This window comes from Mchenga conophoros, linkage group LG5 (genome assembly GCF_057382185.1).
Source record: "Mchenga conophoros isolate Kocher_MC1m ecotype Shallow Benthic linkage group LG5, M_conophoros_male_GT1.1, whole genome shotgun sequence".
Lineage (NCBI taxonomy): Eukaryota > Metazoa > Chordata > Actinopteri > Cichliformes > Cichlidae > Mchenga > Mchenga conophoros.
The window spans coordinates 31,422,593-31,448,484 of record NC_140530.1 but is presented as its reverse complement, the minus strand read 5'-3'; the positions used below and the strand labels follow the sequence as shown (position 1 = coordinate 31,448,484).

The 25,892-nt window shown below is 39.4% G+C and overlaps 3 protein-coding genes across 13 annotated transcripts; 2 read left to right on the top strand and 1 right to left on the bottom strand.

The window, feature by feature from the left end:
* Window positions 1-1,021: 1,021 nt before the first annotated feature.
* On the top strand, window positions 1,022-6,610 carry yod1 (YOD1 deubiquitinase). Of its 2 annotated transcripts, none has more exons than XM_085274894.1 (3): window positions 1,022-1,128; window positions 3,299-3,507; window positions 4,844-6,610. In XM_085274894.1, exons 2-3 carry the CDS (start codon window positions 3,300-3,302, stop codon window positions 5,539-5,541), a joined length of 906 nt encoding a protein of 301 aa, XP_085131020.1. In that variant the 5' UTR covers window positions 1,022-1,128; window position 3,299; the 3' UTR covers window positions 5,542-6,610. The 2 variants fall into 2 exon arrangements, with proteins under 2 accessions (XP_085131020.1, XP_085131019.1); XM_085274893.1 differs by having other exon boundaries at window positions 3,295-3,507.
* Window positions 6,611-9,545: 2,935 nt separating this feature from the next.
* Window positions 9,546-14,423, top strand: LOC146574871 (specifically androgen-regulated gene protein). The gene is made up of 4 exons (XM_085274891.1): window positions 9,546-9,624; window positions 11,833-11,986; window positions 12,200-12,395; window positions 12,508-14,423. The coding sequence occupies exons 2-4, from the start codon at window positions 11,882-11,884 to the stop codon at window positions 13,659-13,661; spliced, it is 1,455 nt and encodes a 484-aa protein (XP_085131017.1). The 5' UTR covers window positions 9,546-9,624; window positions 11,833-11,881; the 3' UTR covers window positions 13,662-14,423.
* Window positions 14,424-16,235: 1,812 nt separating this feature from the next.
* kif17 (kinesin family member 17) lies at window positions 16,236-25,865 on the bottom strand. Of its 10 annotated transcripts, XM_085274886.1 has the most exons (15): window positions 25,549-25,865; window positions 25,179-25,433; window positions 24,851-24,997; window positions 24,618-24,719; window positions 24,188-24,377; window positions 23,424-23,876; window positions 23,171-23,265; window positions 22,902-23,067; window positions 22,706-22,803; window positions 22,485-22,576; window positions 21,780-22,008; window positions 20,739-20,997; window positions 20,531-20,592; window positions 17,148-17,271; window positions 16,236-16,727 (listed from the first exon to the last, which is right to left on the bottom strand). In XM_085274886.1, exons 2-15 carry the CDS (start codon window positions 25,407-25,409, stop codon window positions 16,558-16,560), a joined length of 2,418 nt encoding a protein of 805 aa, XP_085131012.1. In that variant the 5' UTR covers window positions 25,410-25,433; window positions 25,549-25,865; the 3' UTR covers window positions 16,236-16,557. The 10 variants fall into 10 exon arrangements, 6 of the variants coding, with proteins under 6 accessions (XP_085131012.1, XP_085131011.1, XP_085131014.1 ...); XM_085274885.1 differs by having other exon boundaries at window positions 25,179-25,865; XM_085274888.1 differs by having other exon boundaries at window positions 17,148-17,268; window positions 25,179-25,865.
* Window positions 25,866-25,892: the final 27 nt, after the last annotated feature.

Here is a 25,892-nt window from a genome sequence, read left to right as displayed (position 1 = left end):
TCAAGGGATGAAACACTGTTGTGTGTACACATATTAGGTTTATCAAAGAAAACATGTATGTTTAGGCACTTTGTTAGTAGCAGCGTGTAATAAAAACATAATTTGTTCTCATTTCTTTAGCTGAAGTTACAAAAGTTGTTAGTTTCACACGCACAAAGCAGTATTTTTGCACCAACAAGCTGAATCCCAGAACGCAATTAGCTAAAAAAAAAAAGTTGCATATCTCAGCACTGTTTGCAATGCAATTTGAGAAAACTGGACAAGTAGAGGAGAAAAGAAGAAGTGGCAGGCTCACAAAAATATCTGGAGTAAATGAACAGTACCTGAAAGATAGGTCATTAAGAAATTGGAGGTGGGTGTCCAGCAATGGTTTGACACAAGACCTGAAAGGTGTATCTGTCCCTTCACTTGATGCATCTACTGTTCGCTGAAGCCTCATCAGAAATGGTCTCAGTGGTAGCTGTCAAGATGCCAACATGAAAAAAGGGTGAGGTATTTGAAATTGCACTAAAACCAGCATCCATAGAAAAGCTTTAGAATGTCCTTTAACGGTCTTGGAGAACTATTCCTGCAGACAACTTGAAGAAATTACATAAAATCTGCCTAAGTTCAAACTGTGTTGAAGAATAAAGTTGCTCATACCAAATATTCACTTTCAAGCTCGTTAGAATTGTACAAACCATAATATACAACACTAAAAACCTTGTGTTATATACTCTATTTCTATGTATGTTTGCACATATCGATATATGACTACACAATGTTTCCTAGCAAATGATAAAGAAATGTGGAGTAGCTCAGTACACTTGTGGATTAAGATAAAATAACTACAGCCTTTAAGACTTAATCCAAGAAGATCGGCGGTTCAAAATCTAATCTAAGTCGAACTGTAAGAAGCTACACTGCGCAGTCATAGGCTGCACTGGTTTTAAAATCAAATGATTGTTGATTAAATGTCAATACAGAAAAGGAGCTTAATGACAAAATGTGTTTTCGAAATAACCGTCTTCTCCAGCGTACGCCAGGCAGACGTACGTAAACCGTGCCACTAGTGCGTGATCGCGTCATTTACACGTGCTTTGACGTACTATACGTCCCACTGTGGCGAGCAGGGAGTGTAGTAAGACGGTAAGACAGCCAAATAATTTGTCTCGCTGTCGTATCATTTTGTACTCCTTGTCGTCGTTAGACTTGTCACCGGAAAGCAACAGGTTTTCTAAATGGTTAAGCTAAATTCCTGGAAAAACGGTTCAATTAAGACCAAGTTAACGAGCAGATTAGCATGCTAACGTTAGCAGACAGTACACGGTACGGTTAGCTAGCAGAAATGAATTGAACTCCTTTCATTCAGTCTCAGAGTAATTATCGCTGACAACCCGACAGTTTTTGATGGATAATAAGAGGCGGATTTCTTACATTTTCAAAAACTGGACTCTTTATGTTTTGGGGGTTTTTTTTACCCTGCGTTTGTGTTGCTGTTGAGTGATGTGTTAACTGCCAGAACAAAGACACCAAAACAAAGCAATGTCGCTGTCAGGTGTTTTTACTCTGTTCATCAGCACTTCAGTTGTTATGCGTGGCCCGTTTAGTTGGCAGCATTATGATGTAACTACGAGCACAATGTAGGTTATCCAGTCATAAAGTCTTATCTGTAGCATTGCCCAACAAATATATTACGTTTTCAACTTAATATAGCTTACAGCTGCAGTATGACTCAAAACACGTCCCTTCCTCATTAGCCATTAAATTGGCGAACAACATGAGTGCAGGATTTCGATGTTAAAATCAGTTAAAGAGCCAAGATTGGCACACTTGTAGTCCCATCGGGGAAATGGCTTCGAAGACACAGATTCAGATTGGGGAAAACTACTTATCCCACAGTGAGCATTTGAGTTTGGAATTTCCCACTCGTAATAAATGGACACTTTTGATAGTTTGAGGGTATATTTGCAGCAGCTGGACCTCACATGGCACCTACCTACTTTTTGTTTTTTTGTTGGCAGTAAGCTTCACTACCTTGTAGTTTGTGTCAGTCACCCTGTTAGTGAGACACTCCAACAAACGGTCCTGCTTTCTGAAGAGGACTGTTTATGTCCCCCAGTTAAATCTGTATGTTTAAAAATGCTAAATGGACTGGTTCTTATAACACTTTTCTACTCTATACAACATGCCTCATTCACACAAGCACTTATTTCTTTCCCTAAGTGGTTTCTAACTAAATTAATACTCTGATGGATGAAGCTGAGAGGAACTTGGGGGTCAGTATCTTGCCCAAGAATACTTTAACATGCAGGCTGGACTAGCCAAGGATTCGAACCACCAACCTTGCAATTGGTGGATGACCTGCTCTACATCCTGAGCTTGCTCCCTGGTTACTCGGGCGAGAAGCAGGGTACACCCTGGACTAGGGCTGTTCGATATAACGATATATATCGGATGACGATATAAAAAAGTCTAGTTTCATTTTATGCTATCATTTGTTTCATGGTGTCGCAAAATAAACTGTTTACGGCAATATTTTTTCATCGCTTTGATGGTCACTGTAGTGGCTATATTAATTAAAGTTCTCGTTCTCTTATATTTTATATAACCACACTACAGACGGACAAGCGCCTGTTTTTATGCATTGTGGTTAGCAACAATGACGGTAACGCCATCGCGTGTCCGTTTGTTTATGTTCCACATAAACCTTTCACAATAAAGCTCAAGATCCTGTTGAGACTTTTCAAAATAAACTGAATCACGTGAAAGAGCAGATTATTTACGGATGAGAAGTAAAAAAGAGCAGCCAGGTGCTAAAAAATAAACCTTACACTCAAACGTTAGAACAGGCTTTCCTCCGCAGCACGCCGTGTAATAAATACTCACAAAGAAAACGGCGGCCGTTACAACTTATGTCTAAAAATGTATAGTTTCATGCATCTGTTAAAATACTGGACTCCAGCTACATGACGCACAGCTGGAAACCCTTCCCGCAAGTCGAGCTGCCCGAGATTCACAGAATTTACAGAAAATGTTACATTTTTGTGATTTATATCGTTATCGGACGATAGAATTCTTATATTGGGATATGAGATTTTGGTCATATCGCACAGGCCTACCCTGGACAGGATGCCAGAATTCGCAGGTTTAACACCGTATGCAGCAGTCTAGCACTCCAACATGTTAGAAATGGTCTTCATCTGTAACATACATGTGGAATATATCTAACGCTCTCTACACAACCATTGTGGATTAACAAAGTTCTTACCTGGTACTTGCAGTGTCACTAATGTGATATCACCTTTTTTGCAGGCAGGATGTTGCGGCTTCGCTGTAAGACCAAAAATGGGAGCCACTTGATGCATGGCTTGACTCATCAGTCCTGCGTGCAGGAGCTGAAGCGCAAGGTGGAGGAGCTGACTGGTATCCCCTGTGATGTGCAGAAAATAATGGTCGGATACCCACCCTCCAGCCTTGATCTTCGGAACGGAGAGGCTCACCTCAAGGACTACCCTATCAAATCAGGTATGCTGGCAGGCATCCAACATGTGCAGAAAACATGGACCAAATTAAAAACTTTTAATTACATGCTCTAGTGCAGAGGTGTCAAACTCATTTTACATCACGGCCCACTTTGATCGTAAGCAGGCCAGACCAGTGAAACTGCTCCTTTCTGTCAATGTAAAGAAGTTACATATTTAAAGGTTTTTCTTGTTGAAATTTCTTTGGAAGTGCGATTTCGGGTGAATGTGGGGATCCATGCTCTGCATTTCTTTTTGCAGAATCAGTTTACCTGCTGTTTTAGCTGTTCAGTGGTTGTTGAGTTGTTTGTTACTTTTCCTATGAATAGCCATAAGGGAGGTTTTTGATCAGTAGGAAAAGCTGTAAAATTTATGGGAATACAGTTAAAAGTCCAAAATGTATGCTTATGCTTGTTTGTGGTGAGCAGCAGATCAAACATATTAACAATTATAAATGGCTTCAAGTGCACATTCAGGCCTGTGAGGCTTTATATAGAGTTTATTTTATGTAATATTCATCACTGTACTGTAAATTTAGTCTTTTTCAAGGAAGCAATTTTTCCTAAAAGCCTTATTTTTATGCATTTGCTGCTACTAGGGAGAAAACACACAAGCTTTAAGCCCTGGGCAAGTTTGAAACTTTTTGTCCTCCACAGTGGAAAATGACTGAAAATAAAAACGGGTATCACTTTAGGCTTCCCCAAATCTTATAAGTTCTGCACTCAGCTTTGAAGTCTCCAATATCATTGAAATGTATCTGTACGCTACACTTGCTGTCTTTGGAAGGTTTGCCCCCTTCCTTCACATAATGGTATGATCCCAGTCTGTCTTTGCATGTGATTGGCCGCATGGTGTGCCCATCAAAATAGTCCCACCCCTGCCTGCATGGATTCTCAGCAGGGTTGAAGATTCAACTTCCACATACCAAGGGGACTTTTAATAATTGACATATGAAATTATCTCACGGGCCGGATATAATTGTATTGTATGGAGGCTGCACATTTGGCACCCTGGGTATATACAAGAATTTATATACCTGTGAGGACAGGTTAAAATTTAAGTATGATTTTAGAATAAGCAGTCTTTATAACTTCAACTTTTAATTGCTTATAATAAAAGGAATGTTTTGGGATGTGGTCAGAAATATTAGAAGCAGAACTTTTTGAGTTACTGAGTCTTTGATTTATTTGCATGCAATAGACATTTTAGGGACATCTGTGCAACATAATCAGGTACCATTCAGACAGATATACATAAGGCAATGTGTTTTCTTCTTCCTTTTCTAAACCAAAGTCTGACTGGGATGAAAAGTGTTGTCATTGGTGTGTCGTCCTCTACAGGAGACACACTCATCGTTGAGGAGGAAAAAAACAAGCCAAAGCCTCAGGATCGTCCCGCTGTAACGAAAGGACCTAACCTCGAAGGTTCACCTATGCTGGCACGCCGAGTGGTCCCAGCTGATAACTCCTGCCTCTTCACCAGTGTTTATTATGTGGTGGAAGGCGGCGTATACGACCCCGCCTGTGCCCCTGAAATGAGAGGTCTCATTGCCCAGATAGTCTCGAGTGACCCCACAGCTTACTCTGAAGCGGTGCTGGGGAAAACCAATGAGGAGTACTGCACCTGGATAAGACGTGATGACACTTGGGGAGGAGCCATCGAGGTATCCATCATGTCTAAGTTCTACCAGTGTGAGATCTGCGTAGTGGATACTCAGACAGTGCGAGTAGACAGATTTGGGGAGGATGCTGGCTACCACAAACGCGTGTTGCTGATCTATGATGGCATCCACTACGACCCGCTGCAGAAAGAGATCCCCGGATCCGACACCCCGCCCCAGACTATCTTCTCGACTACAGACGACGTAATCCTGGCCCAGGCCCTCGAGCTGGCAGACGAGGCTCGCCGCAAGCGCCAGTTCACAGACGTTAACCGCTTTGCCTTGCGCTGCATGGTGTGTCAGACAGGCTTGGTGGGACAAAAGGAAGCTCGTGAGCATGCCAAGGAGACAGGCCACGCTAATTTTGGTGAAGTGTGAAAGTCTTGCTGTCTTTTTCCTCTCTCACAAATACAACAACCACCAACCCCCATGCCCTGCGTCTGGCAACTCTGTGGGTCTGTCTGCTTTTGTGATCCTCTACCTCACATTATCTGGCAACATCTTTGGAGATTCTGCAGGTACTGTGTTCCGCCTCTTACCTGTTCAGTATTACTTTTTAACTACTGTCAGTTCTTACAGTCAGAAATGCTACTGCAGTGCTCCAGTGTTAGAAACCATAATATTCAGATCTCTTTAAACTGGGTCAGGATGCAAAAAATTCTTAGTTGTTGTTTCGATCTGTTAAGAACACTCATGGACAAGTTCATAAACCAAACAGTTTAGGATGTGTTATCGATGCAGAAAATTGGCAGAACTTACCCTTGACGAAACAAAGATGTGCGAACAAAGAATTTTAAAACGGTCACTAAGAATTATTTGCACAGTTATGTGATCACATTCACTTTTGTCTTAAACACGGCACAGCAAGCTTGACTGTTATTTATCATGTTGGTTATGTAGCATGTTTTTATTACTTTGGGGGCAGATGTAAGTAATTCTTCCACTAATTTCCTTAAATTTAAACATCTGAACTGTTCAATATAGGCGGCCTGAGTTAATGCTAAGCAGGATTCTTCTAAAGGATTACTTGATGAAAAATCAATCAGACACACTTCTAACCTCCTCAGTATCCATTGTTTTTGTTTGTTTGTTTGTTTATTTGTTTGTTTGTTTGGTTTGTACAATAACTTTAGCATAATTATGGATCATTCATATTGTCAATATTTTCTGAGTTGCATGCTCTGAATCTGCACTGGGGTGACTCAAAATTTGGCCATTTGTTTAATCCAGAAGGATATGACGACTAAAAGAAGATCCAGGTATCAAAATGTAGGTAAAAAAAATCTGAGCTTTCATAGGCCACAGCTTGTTTTGATTGCGTAACAAACAGATAACTCATTGCAGACTCCAATGCATCTCTCTGTTACTCTGCGTCCATCGTAGACATTAAATGCAATGATTTGTCCCTTGATTATTAAGCTCAAAGTTACACTGTTTTTTTTGGGGGGGGGGGGGGGGGGGGGGGGGGATTTGAGCTCTGGTCAACAAGATCAATGGTGGTATGAATTTTGAATACAGTATCATACTGCAAGTGCAAAATTGGCCTTTATTTTGTTGGGGGGGGTGCAACATTGATTGTGAGTGGGCTTGACTAAATAAGGCAAAAAAAAGTTATGGTGCTGTAAACAAAACGCGTTACAAAATCTGTAGCTCATTTTTCTATATTTGTGCCGCAGGTTTTGATGAGTGTTTTTCTTTGTTTTTTTGTAGTGCACAAGTTTGAAATGCTGTAAGAACTGTTTTTTGTTGTTTAAATTAGACTGCATACTTTGAAAAACCATTCAAGCATTATATTTGTAACAAATCAAGGTAAGGCATACAGTATTTTAAGATCTTTTTTCTTTTTAAAGGCTGCTCATAATGTCCTTTGCTAATCAACATCAAATATTTCCATCTTACATTTATAGCTCTGGGTGGATGTATTACAAGTAAAGGTACATTTAGTTTACTGTGTTTTGTATGTTTTATAAAAACTACCACTCCTGTTTCACTGTATGAATTATTTTCTTCCCCCACAACAGGAGTCTGTTCTCACATTTTAAGCTAATCATCCATTATCTCTTTGCTAATTTCTTTGACATACACTGGCTATAAGGATGAAGAAAGCACTTGTATTTAACTTAAAGTCAAAGATTTGAGATTGATAACAGTGGTTAGTTCTCATTGTGGCAAAACATGGTGTTTGACGGGTCTTTGATTGCAGAATTGTTGCCAAAAGCTTCACAGTGGAGCCTTGACTGGACTTTGACTTTGGTTCATATTCGGATGGTGACGGTAATCAATTAAAGAAAGCAAAAAAAACACAACAACTTATTTGTATGATTTTTTTCCCCCCCTTATCCCACCTCATCATCTACCTTAGGTATTTTAAACGCTGGTAAAAACTGAATAATCAACTTGATAAAACCATGAAATGGCTTTGTTGCATTTTGTATTTGCCATGTTCTCATGATTAACAATAACAGTGAATGTTGCACACAAAGCACTACAGAATAAACTGGATTTACTTGATTGTTGTTTTTTTTTCCAGTGTTGTCAATTAAAAAATATAGCAAATAGGATGTGTAAAAGTTGTTTTGTGTTAACTATACTGGGTTTACTCATGGCTAAATGATTTGAAATTCTGCAGTGCTTGAAGAACAAGGTAAAACAAACTAACAAAGAGTTAAATAGTTTTCAGTTTCCCTTGTGAGACAGGTCAAGCTGAGATGATACTTTGTTGCTGCCATGCTTTAATGGGTTTTAAATAAATCTTTAAGCTATTTTTCTTTAAATGGTTTGATGCAAGGGGACAAAGAAGCAGTGTGAAATTTAAAGGTTAGAATCTTTTTGTACATAAATACAAATGGGAAGTAACATAGATAATGCTAATTAATAATTATTGTGATATTACTGTGACAACTCTATTATCTTATGACTTTATCTAGTGCATTGCTACTAAAAATAAATCCCAACTGGCAAATTTACCCTAGTCCTGTGCCATCATTGTCGGATTACACTACCCGCATGTTATTTTAAGGAACATCTACCCTTTCATAATAGGATTTAGGATTAATTTACTTACTGTTTGACCAACAGTAGCAGCTACCACTGCTACAAAACACAAAGCTCACACACAGCCTAGGAATTAGTTTTTGTGTTTTTCTTTTAAATAATGTGATATTTTAATGTTTCATAAAACACTACAAACCTCTTTAACTCTACAAATATTTCATATACAACACCCCATTTACAGCTTTACAGTTTCTTATTTTGGTTTATGTGAGTTTCAAGACTTGCATAAAGGATGCAATTCATGCAGGAATCAGAAATGTACTGGTTCAGTGTAGCGCTCCCCCCCCCCCCCCCTGAAACAACAGCTACCAAAAAAAGAAGGGAAAAAAATCACTCCACTTACGGAAGTTAACACCAGCTGAAATTCTAACTTCAGCTTGCAGTGAGATTTTGGCTGTGTCCCACATCTGAGCTTTGTTAGCAAATAAGGTAACTAAAGTGCGTTAGCGCTTGCATAAATAGACTTTTTTTATTTGTTAAACTAATTGGCAACAGTTTTTGATTACACTTAAATTGTTCACTCCCCAGATCCTACATGCTCAATTTGCAACTTTTTCTTAATTAGGAAGTGAACTGAATGGATTGGGCTCGGAAGTATTTGCGTATTTGGTTTGGCAAATTTTAACCTGGTTGTGTCTTCCAGGATCGAACCGTGGGTGTTAAACCACGACACTATAGGAAGCCCCTTTAGGATGCCTTTAAGGTGGTATAGCCTCTGAGCTAAACGCTGTAGCGACCCTTTGTAAAGCTTGAAGGTGGTGTACTGCTGCATGAACAAGTAATGATTAACTGCATCACTTAATTACTTAAAATCACGTAGTACCACCCCACCGACACACACCCACCCAGATCACTCGTGCAGTATCAGTGAAATGTAACTTTCTAGCTATGCATCGTCTGTGCTGTTTGAATCAGCACTGTAGTAAACAGCACCTGTTCTCTTTCCTAATAAATACATTAATAATAATTAAGGAGAAGAACGACAATAATAATAACAATAATAAAGTTAACTGAAAAAAATATGTGAAGCGCTATCTTTTTAGTCAACACTTTTTAGAGGATATTTCCTAAATGCTCACCCAAAGCCTGACGCCCAAAAAATAAAAACATAAAGAATACTTTAATACATATATACATGGAGGAAGAGCATTAAATGTTTGAATTACTTCCAGTAACGAGCCGTCCTGGCAGCATACGTCTGACAGACAGAGACAGCAATGGTTTACATTTGTTTGTTCAAAAAAAAAAATGAAAACGAGGACTCGCGGGGCTTAAGGAGGATGTGGCTTCTGATTGGCTAGAAGCTTAAGGGACAAAGTCCCTCTTCCAGGTGTCTCTGAGTTGCGCGCTCACCTTGACTTCAGTTGCACGCGGAGCAGGATATGAGAGACGACCGTGCACGGACAGGTACGCCTATATTTACTTAAAAACTAAAGCTCTGTTGTAAATAGGGTAAGGAACAGTTAGCATATTTTTCATTTATTGGATGCTATTTAAATAATTTACTGCTCGTGGCAGTTATTTTATGTTTTGTTTTGTTTGTCAAGTGTTAGACTTAAACTCAACCGGTATTTAAACACTTTTCGGTGAAGGGGTTTTATGGCGGTTTGGGGCTAATAATGTTAGTTACAAAAGATAGGCTTGGATTCAGTAATTAATGTGAAGGAAGTGGGTTGAAGCCTGGGTACAGTGGAGAAAATGATAATAACCCCTATTACACAACATCCTGCACAGAATTCATCGAAGGTAATAAAAACTTAGCCAGATGCTCTTTTACAGCCACAATGAAAACAACGCTGTCATTGCACCACATTTTCCAAAGAATCTGACACAGCAGTTTATTGCTTTGACTTGTGCATCATAGTCTTGTGATAGCTAAACTCGCCCAGTTTTTGTTTTTGCCTACTGTTGATAGGATAGGTGTAACTCACTTAAAGAGATAACACTTTGTTAAATGTTCTTCGGGTTCATATCTATCTACAGTATGATTTGTTTTGTTTTTTTCAGAGTAAGGGTTATAGCAGAGTGACTGGGACCTAATAAGCAGATAAAAACGACAAATGTGAAAAGGTTTTTCAAGCCGGTCAAAAATCACAATAAACGTTAACACTTAAGCTTACATTGTTCAGATTCATATCCTGACCTGGGACTTTGCGTACTGATCTGGCCATAGGGATTTTTACAATTTTAAAGGGATGGGATGGCATGGCCAACCACGAACAGTGGACAGGAGTGCTTTTGTGCCTCCACTGCCCTATTTGGCAGACCTTGCATCTCAGGTGTTGACACTTATCCAAAAGTGAATTTCTTTTCACCAGGTCCAGACAGGACTTCCTTTATTCTCAAATTGCAGCTACGCTACTATACCCATATAAACGAAACATTGAACAAAATTTCCAAATACAAAGCTGAAACTGCTTTTTTAAAACAGGTGTCATATAGCCTTCAGGAGACTGATTGCTTCTGCCTTCCACTCCCTCTGAAATTGATCCGGTAAAGAGAGATTAGGAGTGGCATGCAGGTTGTAATCCAAGTCACATGTAGTAAGAGGACTAGTTAGATATCTGCTAGAAGCTCACCGAGCTATGATAACCTGCATTTGTCAATTTCAGTGCTTACAATAAAGCTGTGCCCTTGCTGTTCTTTAGCTGCATGATCAGGTATGAAGTCCACAGTTATGCAGGTCATATTTGGATATTATAAAGTTTATATACATTTTCTGTGCACAATGTTATCTATCAGTTTTGACTCAAATACCTAACATCAACTCAACCATAGTGTACACACAGGATTACAGTTATACTGTTATAAGACCAATATCATTCAAATAACCACAGAATAATTTTCATCTCTGATTGATGAAGCTGTACGCTTCGCTTATTTTTATAGTTGACTGTTTTAAAAGGTAGTTAGCAATAGTGATCTGGATATGAACACAGTCCTTTGGTGCTGATTGCCATTTATAGATAAAACTGTCTTTCATATCTGGAAGATGTGCCGCTTAGTTGATGTCATGCTGCACAGATGTTTAATTATTTTTTATCAACATACCAGAGAATAAATTCCTTTACAGTTAGCAGACAATGTGAGCACATAGAAATTACATGAAACGTGGTCAGACCCAATGGTCAATGCTGTGCTGTTTGCGTATAAAATGGCTTGACTTATATTTCCTGATTTTATTTGTTTTGCAGGAAAAGTTTTAGCTGCGCCTATGATTGTCATTAGCATTGATGTATCATTATCACAGCGTCGAATATGACCTATTTTGCTTTCTATTCAACAATTTGGTTGATTTTTTATGAATTATAAAACAAAAGATATCGAAAAACATCCTTACTCATTTGTCAAATGATACCTTTATACGCTGTTAAGAAATTCCTACAAAAGGTTAAAACTAGGTAACAAATGCATCTATGGGGTAAAACCTTGTAAGGGAGATACTTATGAAGGACAGTGTTTTCTATGGTGCTGTTGAAAATGGTCTACAGGGCCATAAAGAATTAATAGCAGGGGAAAATGTGGAGAATAATTAATATATCCCTTTTTTTAAAAAAAATAAATCTTTTACTTTGCTAAGAACAGTTTCAATAGTAATTTTATTCTGTATTTCAGATTGAAACAACAGGGTGTGTCACTAACTGTGGATAAGTAGGGCACTAAGATGCCCATAAGTGATACCTGGCCAGGTGACACCGGAATGGAGACAATGAATGGCATGGAGAGTGCTGGCAGCTGTGACAGTGTGGTCAGTGTTAATTCTGGCTTCGTAAGTAACCAAGTTTACCCTCTTCAATCTAAGAATATGTACACTAGTAATAGCACAAAACATATACGAAACAACTTGAAGTAGTGAGGCAAAACGATACTTGTAACAGCTGTAACATAAAAGCTAAAAGTCTATTTCTTTTCTTAGAGAGGATTTCTATCTCTCATTGTGGATTTCTTTTCTAAATGAAAGCCCTGTTTTAATGCGTTTCAGAGTGATGATAGTCTGGAGCACTTGTCTGCTGAGGAGAGGGCCTGTCTCATGTTTTTGGAGGAGACTATTGAGTCTTTGGATACTGAGGAGGACAGCGGAGTCTCCAATGACGAGCCTGAACAACTGCCCAGCTCCAGCAACCTTGCTACTAAAGTGGCTAATCTGTCAGCTTCCATGAGCAAAAGCAACCTTGATGGTGAGTTAATCTCTGGGAACAGATGCAGAATTAGTGACACATTATTTAGTGAAATGCTCTAGGTAGGTGTACAGAATTTCTAGTGATAAATGTGTACTTGTTTGACTTCCAGATTCACAGACATCAACCAATCACCAGAAACCAATCAACAAAAATTTTGATGCCAGGCCCATGCACAGCTACCTGGTTCCCACCCCTCTTCTTGTTGCAAGCAGTACTTCCTGTTCTGTACTCGGTACTAAACCAGGCACTCCTGCAGTCAAAACCGCCTCCTCTAAGCCTCAGTTTACATCTAAAAACAACAAACCAGGATACAAAGACAACCAGAAAGCAGTTTTTCGCCCAACATCTTCAGAGGCTAATGTTATACCTCCTTCCACAAAACCCTCAGTGAGGACAGCTGAGGGTCCTTTACCTAGAGGACCTCTCTCCTACGATGCACTTGTACATTTGCAGAGGAGTGCCTCCACAAAGAAGACCCCTTTATGCCCAACAGTTGATCATACTATAGACTCAGAAAAACGCCATTCTGCCCCGGTGGAAGGCCCAACACTTGGAAATCTCCAAAGATCAGAAAAATCCCAGTCAGAGGTTTCCAAGTGTAAGAAAGGTCCTCCAGTTGTTCCCCCAAAACCCAAAAAGTTTCCCACCAACATATCTGCAAAAACTCAAAATGAAGAATCTATAATATCAGATTCTTCATACAGTGTCAAGAATGTAGCTGATCCCCAGGTGGTGAGAGTGGAAGCTTTGCAGAAGCTGGGCCTCCTGAAAGGCCAAGAGGCAGAAAATGATAAAGTAACCCCACTGCCTACACCCAAACCTAACTCCTCCTTGGGTGTAACAGCTGACAAGTTTACAAGAGGTCCAGCTAATAGTAATCCATCAAGGAGCCAATCATTTTGTAATGCTCAAGTGCCAAAAGAGTCCAATAACAGGCCTCTGCAGACCAGTGCCAATTTGCGTCAGTACACCAAACATGACCAGCGGCCTGGGTCTGCATCACATCCTGCTCAATCCAAGGGGAAGAGGACGGCTAATCTGGAGCAGTCTGCCACCCTGGACAACTGTAGAAGTAGTGGAAACACCTCTGAACCGCAAAGCATCAAATCAGCCAAACCAGTGACAACCACCAGGACCACCACAACAGCTCCCCCAGTACCCCAGAAAACCTCAAACTCAGTAGGCTACACCGTGATGGTGGTGCCTGGGATGGGAGGTGATCGAAAAGAGGCTCTCAAAAAGCTTGGACTGCTAAAAGACTGAAAGAGCAGATGCCTGCTGGCATAAATGCAATGCTCAGAAAGAAGCACAAGCGCACGATCAGCTTAAAGAGAGTTAAAGCGTTAAGTGGAAATCTGGCACACGGCACTTTGTCAAATAAAAGCAGGAGAGGAAGCGTTTAAAGGGCCATACACTTATGTTCTGCACTTAAAATATACAACACATAGTCATCTAAAGACATTTTTTTTTATTAAAAATACAATTAAAAATGCACTCAGAAGTAACAGAAACTGCACCTTAAATTTTCTAAATCCAGAGCATCAGTGTATGAAAATAGTATCTTAATGTATTGCAAACCTAACAAAATTCTGTTATATAAAATTTAAACCCTATTGGCTATTGGCACAGGTACTAAATCAAAGACACGGATAAGGGTGTGCCAGAACTGATATCTTACTCATTGTTTTATAAATCACAAATGTGCCTGCATGTTGATTTTTCTTAGAGCAAATCCTCAAAGCACCAGATCAGTTCATGCAGTCTTTTAATATTCTAGCATTTTTTTTTCAAGTTTTGCGGGATAATTTTCAATACTTATGTCCAACACAAGAACTCATGCACCAGTCGTTCTTCAGTTTCTTTCTACTACTGTTTTTTTTTTTACAGTGTACAGTAGATTAAAGAGTGTTACACAGCCTTCATTGTGTAACACTGAAAATATGAAACGAAAAACAACCATTTAATTATTTGTGTCTATCCCACCATTGATATAAATGTCACTGAAAATAAAGTTTTTATCTAATATACTGCATTTTAAGCCATCTTTTTTTTCCTTATTGGAAGTTGGGCCGTGATAGCAGCACCCCAGACTACATTGCAGATCGAGGTCACAGAGTGCTAGGGCAGGTTGCGTGCAAACATCACCAATGAGCTTCAAACCTCCTCCATGAGTTTCCTTAGCCAAGTACTTACTGTATGTGTGTTTTACACTCACATTATGCATCTTCTCAGCGCTACGTTCCTTTGTTCACGGCAAGCCATTTGGTTTTGATGGAGATTGCCAGCACTGGTCGTCATAGATACGCACTACCATTATGCACTATAAGTTATAGTGGCCCTGTACTTTTGTCCATATAGTGTATATAATTTCTCCAGTGAGCTCTGTGTCTTCCACAGGGTTTCTTCCCAGTTGGATATGTCCAGAAAACCTCCAAAACAAGGGGTCCAGGAGGCATTATAATGTCTGAATGATCTCAACTGGTACACCTCACTTCCTCAACCTGTATCTAAGGCTGAGCGTAACTAACCTTCATGGGAAAAGTCATTTTGGCCACTTGCATTCATTTCCTAATTCTTTCTCCTCTTTAAATAATAAAATCTTAATATTTGCAGATAAACATTCCAGATTACACCAGTCCATTTGGCTCTGTTCAAAAAGCAAAAACAACCAACACTATACATGAGGTTGGTTTTGAGTGTTAACCCTACTGTTACTCTTCATTCACATCAGTGATGGCAGAGTCTTGCCCAAGGACATTTCAGCACATGGGAATCCAAGCTGTGGTTGTCTATATTCAGCCTGAATGTCTTGATTAATAAGCGAACCCACAGATCCCCGAGGCAAAGCTTTATGACTGTATCCCTGCAGTCTTTACCTCTCTCCTGTTACAGAAAGGCTATCAGCCATACTGCTCATCTTACACACCACTCAGATGATGGAAAAGCCTGCTCAGCCGTTCGTCCATAATCCTATTATCTCTAGCTCCACCTCTGTGCAAACTTAGTAGCCCAGCACTTCCCTGTCTCTATTTTCTTGTAACACTCACATGTCACACTTCTAATTTCTCCTGATGGATTATTTGAACGGCATGATATCTGTTATGCAACGGTCCTGAAGAGCCCAGATTAGCTCGTGGTTAATTATTGCAGAAGGATATTAGAGCTGTGTTATCGCTCAGTAAAGCAGCAGGTCTGCCAAAAGGTATCCGTGTCTATGTCTATTGTGTCGCCACAATAAATGATGTCAGACTCTGAAACGGACACAGTTGTCTGCTAGTGTCTTGTCTGCGAGCAACATTAAGCAACAGACAAAGAAATCAAGCCAGTGTCAAAATGAGAAATAAGATAGTCACAGCTGCAGGAAGGATCGAGTTAAACAGCATTTGTTTCTGCATGTCCTGCAACCTTAAGAGGACTGACATCATAATAAACTTTTCAATATTTAATTCTTATGATTAAAAACTGCAACAACAACTTTCTGTCTCACATATGTTATTTGCATTTAGATAAAGAATCTACTAATTAACATCACACCAAAACCCACACTGGTGACCAGAGATGATGTGTAATATGAGATAACCATATCCTAGCATACTGCTGCCTTGACAACAGCTTTCCTGATCCATTTGTGACAGCAGAGTACTACAGTTTGACATGCAGGCTGATATTATTTTATATATTATTATTTACTACTGTTTATAATACACTGGAGTCAAGTTTTAATGGCTTTTTTTGTAAAGTAATTGAAATTAAACACATGAGACATCAGTTAATTTGATGTCATCTGTTCTTGACAAGTATTTTAAATGCTGGGTAAAAAAAAGGAAATCAGCAACATTACAATGCAAATATTTTAATATTAAAGAACCTAACTCAAACAAACATTAAATTATGTCTTGTGCAAAAAAGAAAAGAAAAACCGAGGAAGCATCATACAGTAGGTAGCAATGAGTTAAAAATTAACATTAATAATTAAAAACTCATGACGCAAATGGACTTGTAACATCGGCAATAAATGGGTCCTGTGTAAATCTAGATAGCAGCCGTCATAAAAGCATACACTGATTCACAGTCAGATATACATATACAACACTTATTTTTTGATGAGTCATCAAAAGTGTCATTGTAGAAAACTGCAAATATGTGGGTCACAGTCCATTTAAGTCGCCTCATTATGGATGTGAGATTTGCTTTTTTTGCGCTTCACTTTACCGTTGGACACTGGGACATCCAGCGACTCCAGACGGAAGGGGCGAGGCAGGATGGCGTCTGAGCTCACAGACAGATTCATGTTAGAGCCGCTCATGGAGAGGTGGCCTGCCACGTTAACTAGCGGAGGAGAGGGGACGGCAGCAGGAGAAAAGACAGACAACAGTAAAAACTAAACAAAAGTAAGAAAGTGAAAAAGAAGAAAAATCTAACTAATCTAAAACTAAATGGTCTCAATAAGTAAAAATATAAAATATACAAAAAAGGTAAAAAAGAAGCCAAAACTTAAAATGCTCAGAGAGATAACCTAATGAAAAGGCTTCCCAAATGCAATACAAAAGTTTACTGTAACAGTATTAAGTGTAGTACGTGATTATTTTTTGTTCCTGCCAGTAAGGTTCTAATGAAAAGCAGAAACACAAGATCACAGCATACAAATATGTTGCTAAATAAAAATGAAATAGCATTCAACAGCAGAGCTAATTCACTAATTTAACTGGTAATATGTACTAATTAGAAGCCCGCAGTTTCTTTTCTCACCGTGGGCTTTTGCGGTGTCACTTCCGAGGAGCTGGCTCGCCCTCTTTGACTTGAAGTAGCTGCTGGCAAAATTCTCACTGTCACTTCTGTCCAGCATTTGCTTGTACCTGTCCTCCTCCACCTGCTAAAACAGAAATGAAGTGCTGTTTTAGTTAATCAAGACATTGGAGTGAATTTTGTAAATAGAAGGAACAAGAGTGGAGGGGGAGTAGCTGTGTATGTGGATAAAAACCTAAATTACAAGGTGGTAGAAAGTATGACAACTGTAATTGATAATTTATTAGAATGTATAACAATTGAAATTTATAAGGAAAAAGAGAAAAATGTAATAATTAGCTGTATATATAGAACACCTGGCTCTAGTATTCAAGTATTTAATGACTTCATAGAGGAAATATTCTCTAAAACAAATCAAAAAGTTATGTTTATCTGTGGTGATTTTAATATTGACCTGTTGAATCCGAAAAAGCATAAAATGACCGACGAATTCCTAAACACTATGTGCAGTTTGAGTTTACATCCTAAAATAACCCGGCCTAGCAGAAATACACCACATTGTGCCACCTTACTTGACAATATTTTCACTAACAATATGGAAAACAACATTGTGAGCGGAACATTAATTAATGACATCAGTGATCACCTACCAGTTTTTGCAGTTTATAACACTAATTATAAGAAAAATCAGCATGAAGAACAACTGAGATACAGACGTGTAAGGACAGAAGAAACTATGAATGCACTTAAGAACGATCTATTAAATCAGGACTGGGACAATGTGTACAAAGAAACTGATATTGATATTGCATATGGCATATTTTTAAGAATATTCATGGAGTTGTACGATAAAAACTGTCCAACAATAAAATACAACAGAAAGCACAAATATTCAGATAGACCATGGCTCACTAAGGGTTTACAAAATGCATGTAAAAAGAAAAATACACTCTATAGGGAATACCTAAAACAAAGAACAAAAGAAGCTGAAAATAAATATAAAAAATACAAAAATAAGTTGACCAATATTATACGTGTATGTAGAAAGGAGTATTATAGTAAAATATTGAACAACAATAAACATAATATGAAAGGAATATGGGATGTTTTAAACGGTATCATTAAAAATAATTCTGGACAACAAAGTTATCCACAATACTTTATCGATAATGGCAATATTATGGAAAACACTGCTGATAAGGTCAACAGCTTTAATCATTATTTTGTAAATATTGGACCAAGACTGGCAGAACAAATTCCTGAGTCACTGCCATCAGTAGACTGTAGTGAAAACCTGATTGATAGGAACCGTAACTCAATGTTCCTCACATCAGTGGAGGAAAAAAGAAATAATTGACGTTGTACACATGTGTAAATATAAAACATCTACTGATTGTAATGATATTGACATGAAAATCGTCAAGAAGGTCATTGAAGGAATTGTAGGACCTCTAACATATATTTGCAACTTATCATTTCAGACGGGAAAAGTGCCAAACAAAATGAAAATAGCTAAAGTTGTGCCGCTGTATAAAACTGGGGATAGACGCCACTTCACAAATTACAGGCCTGTTTCTTTACTACCACAATTCTCCAAAATCCTAGAAAACCTGTTTAATAAACGATTAGACAAATTCTTAGATAAATATAAATTACTCTCTGACAGTCAATATGGATTCAGATCAAAAAGATCAACATCTCTGGCATTAATCGAATCAATTGAGGAGATTACGAATGCTATAGATCAGAAACAGTATGCAGCTGGAGTATTTCTGGATCTCAAGAAAGCATTCGACACAATCAATCATGACATATTAATTAATAAACTGGAACGGTACGGGATCAGGGGGGTTGTACTGCAATGGGTGAAAAATTATTTAAGTGACAGGAAACAATTTGTGAAGCTGGGTGTCCATTCCTCATTATGCTTGGACATTGCTTGTGGTGTTCCACAAGGCTCTGTACTGGGTCCAAAATTATTTATTGTTTATATAAATGATATTTGTAAGGCATCTGATATATTAAAATTAGTATTATTTGCAGATGACACAAATATTTTTTGTTCTGGGGGGAATCTAAAGGAGCTGCTGGATACAATTACTTCAGAAATGTGCAAAATTAAAAAATGGTTTAACAGGAATAAACTATCGCTAAATCTAAGTAAAACTAAAATAATCTTATTTGGGAATTCCCTTAGAAATGCACAAATGCAGATTCATGTAGATGGTGTGGAAATTGAAAGAGTACTTGAACATAAGTTTCTTGGTGTGATTATAGATGACAAATTAAACTGGAAGTCTCATATAAATCATATACATAACAAAATTTCAAGAAGTGTTTCAATCTTGAGTAAAATAAAACACATTCTGGATCACAAATCACTCCACATTCTCTATTGTTCCCTGATTGCACCGTATTTGAATTACTGTGCAGAGGTTTGGGGCAATACTTACAAATGTTCGCTATCATCAATCTTTATATTACAAAAAAGGGCCATAAGGATAATCCATGAAACTGGTTACAGAGATCATACAAATCCACTATTCTTAAAATCAAAAATTCTAAAATTCACAGATCTGGTTCATTTTCTCACAGCACAAATTATATATAAAGCAATAAATAACCTGCTTCCTGACAATATTCTAAAACTGTTTTCTAAAAGGGAACGGGGATACAATTTGAGGGGGGAATTAAATTTAAAACATCCTCGTATCCGTACAACATTAAAAAGTTTTTGCATCTCTGTGTGTGGAGTGAAGCTGTGGAACAGACTAAGTAAAGATATGAAGCAATGTCCGAGCATGGCGCAGTTTAAAAAGCGGTTTAAGGATATGGTTTTTACAGGGTACAGGGAAAAGGTAGAGATTTGATAGGGTGTTCTTGTCTAATATTTTCATGTGTGTGCGGGTGCACGGGTATGTTGGTATGGGTATATATATATATTTGTAGGTTGTGTATCCTTGAGGTGTTAATGGGGTTATTGCAAATGTGTATATGTGCATATGTGTATATACGTATGTATGGATAGATAGAAACATATATGTATATATATTTTTAAAAAATAAAAAAAAAATACACATGACATATAATGTAATTGCAAGGAGGTATTTCTGTAGTCTATTGATACTAGATAGTGGAAAAGGGGTGGGATTAAATAAGCTTATGCTTCTTCCTGCTCCTTTTTGAACATGAAAGTTATTTGGAGTTGTGGTTGCTCGTTTTCCTTTTGTTTTGCTTTGTTCATTTGTCTCTTTTAATTCTATTTTGTTGTACTTTTTCAACATGTTCAAAATAAAGATTCAATCAATCAATCCATCAAATGGCCTCTAATCCTGCTAGAATGTGTGTATGTCAAGTAAAAGCCTATGCATGAAATGCAAACACACCGTAAATGCTTCTCCAGCATCAGAACCTGAGCCTCTGCGAGCTGAAGCTTTTGGAGTCACTGCTAAGAAAAAGAATGTGATTAATAAACATTTAAGGAAAGTAATTTGCAAAACAAACAAGATTTACTGTCTTGTCAAAAAAAAAAAAAAAAGCTTTCACTTTTCTTTTTTTCTTTTTTTTTTTTTTACATACCGTATTATACCCCACCTGAAGGCAGTGTTGTTTTCTGCACCATCACATCTGGCAGTCTCCAGGTGGCGCTGTCCTCGTCCCAGACAGCATCCTTCTTCAAGCGGTCCAGGTTGCTGTAGTTGCAGTCACGGCGCACCAGAGGCACCATACGCTCCAGCAGGCTGTGCAGGAGCTGCCCTTCCTTCTCCAGCCTGCGTATAGTCGCCAGGTAGTCATTCCTCTCCACCTCAAACTCTGCCTGCAGGTCACGGATCTCCAGTTTGGCTGCTTTCAGCTGTTGCAACAGTGACGAAGCATGTTATTCATGAGAAAACTAGCTAAAACCCACTTGTTAAAAACGTGTCATATGTAGGGGTTGACATTCAAAGAGAGAACCGTTTTAACACACCAAATTAGTAAATCCCTGAAGAGATAACCTAATTTTTCCAGGTTAAAAAAGTTAATAAATTGCCCAATTTAAATTTAGTCAAAGTCACCTTCTAATACATCTCCAGACCGCTGCTGTTATTTTGGTATCACTATTTTGGAAGTCCATTGTACTTGTGCCTCTACAATGAGTGTTGGATCTTGCCCAGTGTTTCAAAACAGGGAGTATAATACTTTAACTTGATTTTGGAGAATTGTACAAAGTCGTAGGAAAGATGGTGAGCAAAGACTGGGTTTTTCTGGCCGAAAAACTGTTGCCTTTTCAATGTGTGGTGATGCTGTTGTTAAGGCTCTTTCCACTGGATGTTCTCCCACAGATGCCCCAGGATGTTAACGCACAAGTCTGCATTTATAGTCTGAAAGTGTGGTATGAATTCGCAATGTACAATCCCATTCTGGTGAACTTGCACTGTTGTCAAAATTTGACTTTTAAGGAGTAAACTTTGTCAAGAGCAGGGGTGCATGAAAAGGAGATCTTAGGGAGGAGAAATAGATTTCTGTGGGTGGATAACCCAAACTTTCTGATCGCTCCTTGAAATGTACAGAAAACCCTTAACACATATGCTTTCTCCCAACAGAAAGATTGCATTTTGCATCTGCTGCAAGCTCCTTCGAACTGCTTCCACTCACCTTGCCCTGAACTTTGACTAGCATTTGGTTTTTGGCATGGACTTCTTCCTGGATAGAGTTGTAGACATTCAGCAGCACATTTTCGCTCTCCTCGCTGTTCTCTGACAGAGCATGGACAAGCTGAGCTTTTCTCTGGTCAGCAAGTTTTTTTCTCTGCCGCTGTCTTTGTTGCAGCTCTTTGTTCCTGGCCTGCTCCCCTCCTACCACCTCCTGTTCCAGCTGCTGCAGTCTGAGGAAAGATTGAACACCAAGGACACCGCATAGATGCGTGCTTAGTATAATTCTTGCTATATTATTCTAGTGTAACCATCAATGTATGATATGTTAAACATAACTGTTCTGCTAATTACCAGATTATGGTAATAACACAGAAGAATGCAATGATGTAAAAGAATGCAAGGGTAAGTACATACAGAAAAATATACAGCTGGAATCTGATTATCCACTCCATTTGTAGCCACAAGCATAAGTATGACACATTCATCATGGAGTGTGATAAGAAGATTGTAGATACCATCATAACAATATGTTCAGTATCTTGTGAACAGTGTTGAAAATGCTCACAACCCAGACCCATAAGGAGTAGAAATTAGATGGATCGGCTGATTAAGACATATCATATATAATAATAAAATCATAGCTATGAATCTGAGGAAGTGTTCATGTTAAGGAAAGTTTCCATGATTAGAACAGAAGCCTACAAACCTTTCCAGGACGTGTTTCTGGTCTAGAGGCCCCGGTGCAGTTGCATCAGAAGACTCCAAGAGTCCAGCTCTATCTGGATCTTTTTCGGAAAGCTTGCTCGCCAACATGAGGGAATAAAATTCAACATTTTGCCTACATAAGATTGCCTTGTTACCTTGTTTCAGGATACAAATATGATTTGAAGAGGAGTGATCTTTATGGAAAGTGGGGCTGGACACTACCTTAGTCTGGGAGGTTTCCTCAACTGTACTGTGGCACATGGGATCAGTGCTCATGCAGAGTTCTTCCAAAGCAACCTGGGATGTACAGCTGGCGCCCACTAATGTAGAGAAGCGGCACAATACAAAGAAGCATACATGGGGAGAATCCAACAGCGGAAAACTTTTGTTCTGTTGTTGGCACAGGATGTGCTGTTACCATTCTTGGGGACAGAGCTCCCCCTGCTGACTTGGGCCTTCTCCAGACTGGACAGTTTTGATTCATAGGAGGAACGCAAAGCAGCAATGTCCTCCTGCAGCTTCGCCTTGGATTCCTGCTCTGCATTGTATTCAGCCTGCAACTTGGCCAGCCTCTCCTCATACTCCTGCAGAGACAGCAGAACACAGATCATAAATCACAGGCTCTTTATACAATGCATGCTTAAAGTTGAAGTGATAAATTGTTGTGTGGGATTGGTCCATGTTTGCCTCTTTAATCTTTTCCTTCCTTTCTTCAGTGGGGGTGGACTGTGGCCTTGAGGGCACAGCAGGGGATGACTCAGAAAACTGACCAGCCAGCAGAGCTGCATTTTAAATAAAAGTGTTTTTTTTTTATAGCACTGGTAATTAAAGAAAGACAACATGCAAGAAAATAAAATATTTCTCTGCATCTAAAAGAGGCTATGTGTAGATTTAGGAATATTAAGCTAAAAAAGCATGCTGTTTTTCTATAAAAATTTACTTGAAAGGTCAGCAGTGCTCAGCTGGCCTGTGAGGAGCGCCCGCAGCTTCTTGATTTCCTCCTGATACTCTCGGAGCAGAGCATCCTTGGGGTCCTCGTTGATGCGAGGCCTGTTCTGGATGCTCTTGGCCCGGTTTGCATATCGCAGCGTACTTAGGCTTTCCTCATAATTGTTGTCTGCGGGCGAAAGACAGGCGATCATCAGGGTGCGGGTGTTTCCTCCCAAAGAGTCCTGCAGCAGCCTGGTCAGCTTGGAGTCTCTGTAGGGGATGTATCTGGAGCGTCCATCTACCAGGGCGGAGATGACGTTTCCCAGGGCCGAGAGGGAAAGATTGATCTTTGTGGCTTCGCGGAGTCGCTCGCCGGTAGCACCAGTTTTAGACTGACGCTCACTTCCTGCCAGGTCCACAAGGTTGAGTTTTCCTGCCCGTAGATGGTCCTGGTCAGATGAATCTGAGAATTTGAGTTGACACAGGAAACGCAAGCAACATTCAACACTGTTACAAAGCCTTATTATTTACCTTTATTAACCTGGTATGTTTTATTCAATGGTTTGAAAACTACATGCAAGCACAGGCAGGATATGCAAACTATTAACAAGGAGATTCATATACTATCAAATTTAAAGATATAGTGCCACAGAACAAAAATAACTGATGGTAAAGTGCTGATGACATTAGGAGATATAAGAGGATCACATTCAAAAGAAGAATATCAGCACAGACTGAACAGATATAGTGATGACAAAGATATTATAAGTTCACCAGTGCTGCAGATCTCCAGGTGGATGGTGAAGATTGAGTGGGAGCGTGAGGAGTCTTTGTTCATCAGCGTGTAGCCCACTGCGCGGTTCCTCCAGCCTTTCTCTATGATTCTTTCACACTCTCCCACACTGTGCACAGTGTGCATGGAAAGGTCCCGTACATATACCCCACGCTCTGGGTGCTCTTTCAGCTAGGCATTCATCAGCCACACAAAGCACACACATACGCACAATCAGCTAGTCTGTCACCCTGTTACAACACCTTGACCTTTAAGGAATCAACTGTGCGTTTAAATCACCATGGCAACAGGTACAGTACTGTGCAGAAAACAGCACACTCACCTTGCTGTACTAACCAAAGAACAATAATCCATTTGGCTTCTTCTGATACAGTGTAGCCTGTTTAGTTTATCTAAAAAGCAGGGACTCACCTCCAATCTCTGCTTGGCATCGCTTCCCAAAAGATCTCGGATTTCTTCATTGTAAATCTCCAAGTAGGAGGCCCTCACCAGGAATTTCGTATTTTCTGCACACTAGCTTGCACACACGAGATAAAACATATAATTATTCTATCAGTGCTGAGACGAGCCTAGACAAAAACTAGGAGCATAATATTACGTATGCATGTTGCAAGCTACAAGATCACTGTGGTCAACAGACACACCTGAATGCTCTCAAAGATGTGTTCAAAGGCCCGCGGGATGACACCCTTCTGGGTTGCAGGTTCAGACACCCCTTGCATGGTGAAAGACTTTCCACTTCCAGTTTGTCCATAAGCAAAAATTGTCCCATTGTATCCCTCAGTCACACCCTGTAAAAGTGACATTTTTAATTTTATTTAATTTTGAGGTGAGCAAAGGGTATTCACAATGACGCCTGCATTCATTAGGAATTAGATATAGGCTACTGATGTTAGGCTGAAGGTGTCCAGTGACAAGCGTGCTTCTTTTATAGAGCCCAGCTCTGCAGGCTGGTAATAAAATCAAGCTTACCTCAACCAAAGGATAAGCAATCTCGTTGTACATCTGCTCAGTTGTTTGATCAATATAGTAGGTCCCATCAAAGGTGAACTGTTTAGGTGGCTCATCCACTGCACCTGGCTTTTCTATGAAGCACTGGCAGCGCTGCAGGTCCATGGTCAGCACCATCTTACAGCTGAGCGCCTTCTCCCTGTCATTCAGGGGCCTGCACCTGACCACCACCTTCACCGACTCTGACCCCATGTCTCAAGAATCACTACCGAGCAGCTGGCAGGTGTAAGAGATCAAACTAATGTAAAATACAAAGCCGCTCCGGTCTCCTTCGCAAACACTCAACGTTTACTTAGAAGTACGACAGCAGGACCTCGATGGCTAACATCACCTTAACAACAAGATGACAGCAGCAGTTGACTAACGGCCCACATCTCCAGTGAGGTTCAGTAAGAAGCGATCAGCAAAAATATCTCCAGGTACAGTGTGGACGGATCTCGTCAGGTATCGCTTCAGGTCCTGTCCCATTCTGTTCCTCTCCCCGAGGCGTTTGAGGTTGCTTAGCAACCATAAGTAACCATTGAGGAATGTAACAGGCCCAGACCCGCGGCCATTTCCGTGAGGACGGAGTGAGGTCAAAGGGCGAAAAACAGTCTACTTTATGCTTCATTACTGTCAAGAAACTAAAAGTGAAAACATATTTTAAATAAAGCAAACAGACGTTTGAAGAGAAAA

Coding starts and splice junctions, on each gene's coding strand:
- yod1 (XM_085274894.1), top strand. CDS start 3,300: ATGTTGCGGCTTCGCTGTAAGACCAAAAATGGGAGCCACTTGATGCAT. Junction 3,508..4,843: donor GGACTACCCTATCAAATCAG/GTATGCTGGCAG, acceptor CGTCCTCTACAG/GAGACACACTCATCGTTGAG.
- LOC146574871 (XM_085274891.1), top strand. CDS start 11,882: ATGCCCATAAGTGATACCTGGCCAGGTGACACCGGAATGGAGACAATG. Junction 11,987..12,199: donor TCAGTGTTAATTCTGGCTTC/GTAAGTAACCAA, acceptor AATGCGTTTCAG/AGTGATGATAGTCTGGAGCA. Junction 12,396..12,507: donor GAGCAAAAGCAACCTTGATG/GTGAGTTAATCT, acceptor TTTGACTTCCAG/ATTCACAGACATCAACCAAT.
- kif17 (XM_085274885.1), bottom strand. CDS start 25,409: ATGGGGTCAGAGTCGGTGAAGGTGGTGGTCAGGTGCAGGCCCCTGAAT. Junction 22,804..22,901: donor GAGCTCTGTCCCCAAGAATG/GTAACAGCACAT, acceptor TCTCTACATTAG/TGGGCGCCAGCTGTACATCC. Junction 17,272..20,530: donor ATGCTGGAGAAGCATTTACG/GTGTGTTTGCAT, acceptor TTTCTGTTTTAG/CAGGTGGAGGAGGACAGGTA.